The 3854-nt window shown below is 37.8% G+C and overlaps 1 protein-coding gene across 1 annotated transcript in view; it reads left to right on the top strand.

Moving 5' to 3' along the window:
- Positions 1-2412, top strand: part of LOC108739720 (cilia- and flagella-associated protein 47-like) — a 15654-nt gene extending 13242 nt beyond the window's left edge. Inside the window, exon 13 of the mRNA XM_018473750.1 lies at positions 552-2412. Coding sequence (XP_018329252.1) covers positions 552-2412 — 1861 coding nt within the window. The remainder of the gene's footprint in view (positions 1-551) is intronic.
- Positions 2413-3854: the final 1442 nt, after the last annotated feature.

The following is a 3854-nucleotide window of genomic DNA, read 5'->3' as shown; positions in this document are numbered from 1 at the left end:
TCTTGAATACATAACCAAGTGATAACACCTTTGCTGTTTTCACGACACTTTCGATATTGATAACCATCGTAGACCAAGGAAGGCTTTCCTTTTGCTGTTTCGATAATTTCCATTTTCGAAAAATGTAACGTTAAGCCGTTAAGGTAACAAATCTTGACTTCACTTCTTAAAATCGCAAGGATTAATGTTATATATTTTGAAAAACCTAACTGTAAATAGGGTTACTACCACCTCTTGTTATTATGTTATTGGTTGATAATTTATTATTACCTAGTTCATTATAGTAATTAAAAATAAATACCTACCTAATGATTATGTTTGTTATTAATGTTGTTTATCGGAACATCGTTTCATTTCTATTAAATAGATGCAACCGAAATAAATAAAATGTAGTTGTTGGCAAATGGACCTATAATTATTAAGATCACTAGGATCTTAATACGAGTGTTCGCAAATAACACCAAAATGTGGTTGTTCGCATCTGAAACGTTCGCAAGTAAGACGACACCATACTCAGATATGCCATCAAATTATTGTTTTTGACTTTCTAGGACACTTCCTGAAAATGACCCAGAGAGATTGATATATATTTATGAAACATACTCTACAATAATTTCGTACGTTAAATCGGTAGGGGGCACGTGTCCTCATGTGTGTGCCGAATATTTATTTTCTTACGACGATTATTTGACGTTTATCAACGAAATCGTTCCTCAAGACAGGGAGACGTACCGATTGGAATTGAAACGTCCGTATAACGAACAAACCTTTTATCGTCGGAGTAAACAATGTTGGATTGATTTATTATTGCAAACGTTTAAAGTTATTTCACTATTTCAAATTAATGCCATGCCATTATCTCCCGAATCGGTTGCAGTCACTTCCGATGCCGACGTTATAACGTATTTTGAAGAAGAAATATCGAGTTCTGATCGATCGATTTCGACCGATGACGACGTTGTGTCACAAGAAAGCAGCAACTTCGTCGAGAAATTAGACGAGATTTCTGTTATACCTTTAACGGTTAGTGAAGACGCAGAGAATGAATTTTTGAGCACGCACGAACTGGTAATCCTCTTTTGGCTCGAAACGAATTACAACACGCAAATAAAAAAAGTATGGAAAACACAAAAAGACGGCAGTTTGCTACGGGAACGACAACTAAAAAATTTCGATTACGACTTACGAGACTGTTTAGTCCTATTAGCGACAATATCCTATTATTGTCCTTTCTTGGATGATCGGATCGAAGAGGTCGCTTTCGACGTCAAATCTGCAGAAAACAGGCACCATAACGCCATAATATTGAGGCAATGGCTTCGAGTAATAAACGTCGACGTTTCAGTAACTCCTGAAGAGATTTCTCTAACAACCCCGAGCATTTACATGCTATTGTTGTCCAGCTATCTGTTTCAATTTTTGCCAAATCTCTTCCCTCGTAAAACGATCTACATGGCAGCAAACATCAATAGATCGACAACGAAAGCTGTTACGGTGCGCAACAACGACAAAGAAGCGATCATGTATACAATCAGTTTCTTTAATAACACTTCGAACTGTTTCACCGCTAATTCCGACAAGATCAGGGTAGCAGGGAAGGCGTCGCATCAAATAAAATTTACTTTCCAAGCGAATACGATCAATACAATGAAGGTCTATGCTGTTTTAAATGGGGAGAACAAGGGATACCGTTATGCCAAATGCATGGTGTACGTGTTGCACGGTTTAACAAAATTTGACCAGTGTACAAAAACGGTAAAGTTAACCGTACCAATCTATAAATCGGTTAGTGTAAATTTACCTATCCACTCGCCATTCGTAACTGAAGCAATCTATAAGGTGAATTACGGCATTGGAAAGACAAAATCTTCAGAAGAGGTTCATTTACTTTCTTGGATGTCCACCGAACTGATACCGGTACTCCCTTCTAGGATCATCTCTGAAAAGGATGAGGTGAAATGTAATTCGAAAGGTATTGGTAACCTGGGACTTCGAGTTTTCTGCTTAAGTGAAAACATACGGATTTACATCTTGTTCTTTACGAATCCCGAAATCGGAGACTTTTGCATAGAACTCCGAATATCACCTGACACGTCAGAAATGATCCCTTTGCCCGTATGCGTCGATATTAAAAAGGAAATTTTATTGCGAAAGATTAACGAAAAATGTATTTGTGGCATGACCTCTGTCATAAAGCGGTCTTCATCGTGTATCAGTTTGAGACATTTCTGTCCAAAATATATGAAGATTTCAATTCCGTGTCAAAACAGTCAACTGTGGATTGGAGTTGGAAATATATTTAGAAGCACCATAACTGGCTTAAAGGACTGGAGCGAAAATTTCGGTAAGATATTGTTCAGAACTTGGCAAAGTTCTCAGCAAAAGCTATTACTGAATGTGCATTATCCCTAGATGCCCCAATTACATATAAAAATCCAAAATAACTACAAATTGTATCAATTAGACGAAATAATACGTGCCAAATAAAGGGTGAAACATTTTTTATTTTAAAAAACAACCAACGTTTTGCCTTAGATTAGAGACTTTCTCAAGGTATTTTTAAAAAGTCGGTGTTAATTAATGCACTAACCAGTCGTAAATGCACTCCACGAAGAAACATAAGTCACAAACACAGGTTAAGGTATAAAGCAGAGGATAGCGCAGGATCGAGTAGCCTCCAATAAAAAGAAGTCACTTTTATGCTCGCGAGCGGTTAATTTAGAAACTCAAAAAAGATTGTTAAAGGTGTATGTTTGGAGCACGGCGCTGTACGGGTGCGAAACATGGACGACTAGAAGGTTAGAAGCGTTCGAAATGTGATGTTACAGGCGAATGATGAGGATACCGTGGATAGATAAGGTTAGATATGAAAAGGTATTGGAAAGAATAGGAGAGTAGGGGACTATGGAAGTCAATATGAAATAAGCGAGATAGGTTGGTTGGACACCTTTTCCAGTAAAAGACATATTAGAGGCAGAAACAGGAGTTAGGAGGGGTAGAGGTAGACCTAGATTAGATTACTGTACACAAATAGTTAAGGATGTGGGATGTTCTAGTTTTAGGGAAATGCGAAGACTACCTCAGGGAAGGGCGGAGTGGAGGTGCGTGTCCAAGCAGTCTTAGGACTGACGACCTTATGATGATGATTCATGCTTGTGCATTAAATATCACCGACTTTTTAAGAATACCTTGACACATCTTCTAATTTGAGGCGAAATGTTGATTGTTTTTTAAAATAAAAAATCTTGTCACCCCTTATTTGGCACGTATTATTTTGTTGATATCAGGAAAGAATTATGAAATGTAATTTATATCAAATACATTGAAACCCCTTTGAAAGAGTCTGAAGCCGTTTGAATTACAAACTACTTCTTTATGAAAAGTCTTAGACTAAATTGCTTTCAAGCACTGGAAGTCTCCGTCTCTCATCGAGTCTCTCTGGTGTCGCTGAGAAAGACTGTCGAGAGACTTGAGTCGCTCATAGAGAGATCCTCATTTCGTATCCAGCCTGTGAACAAGATACGCGAAACTCTCAATAAGTGGTATCTCGATAGACAAGTTCAACATATTTCAGAGATCCCAGTTTTTCTACGAGAGACTCAAGTCTCTTAATTTTTCAGTTTTATTCATTCAGTCTCTCTGTGAATTAACAATTTTATCGTTCGACCCTCTCATACAGAGACTGTGGGAGATCCATAAAAACACCTAGGCAATAACTGAGAGACTGTGAAACACTGTGAGAGACGCTTTCAGAGACGCTGAAAGACTCTGAGGGACTGAAAATTTTTGTCTAGCGTACATGTGCGACGTTCTTGTAAATCAGGCGTCATATGCTTAGAAAACAATCCACACAT

Source organism: Agrilus planipennis, unplaced genomic scaffold (genome assembly GCF_000699045.2).
Source record: "Agrilus planipennis isolate EAB-ADULT unplaced genomic scaffold, Apla_2.0 scaffold240, whole genome shotgun sequence".
Classification (NCBI taxonomy): domain Eukaryota; kingdom Metazoa; phylum Arthropoda; class Insecta; order Coleoptera; family Buprestidae; genus Agrilus; species Agrilus planipennis.
The sequence above is the reverse complement of the archived record's forward strand: the minus strand, read 5'-3'. Positions and strand labels throughout refer to the sequence as shown.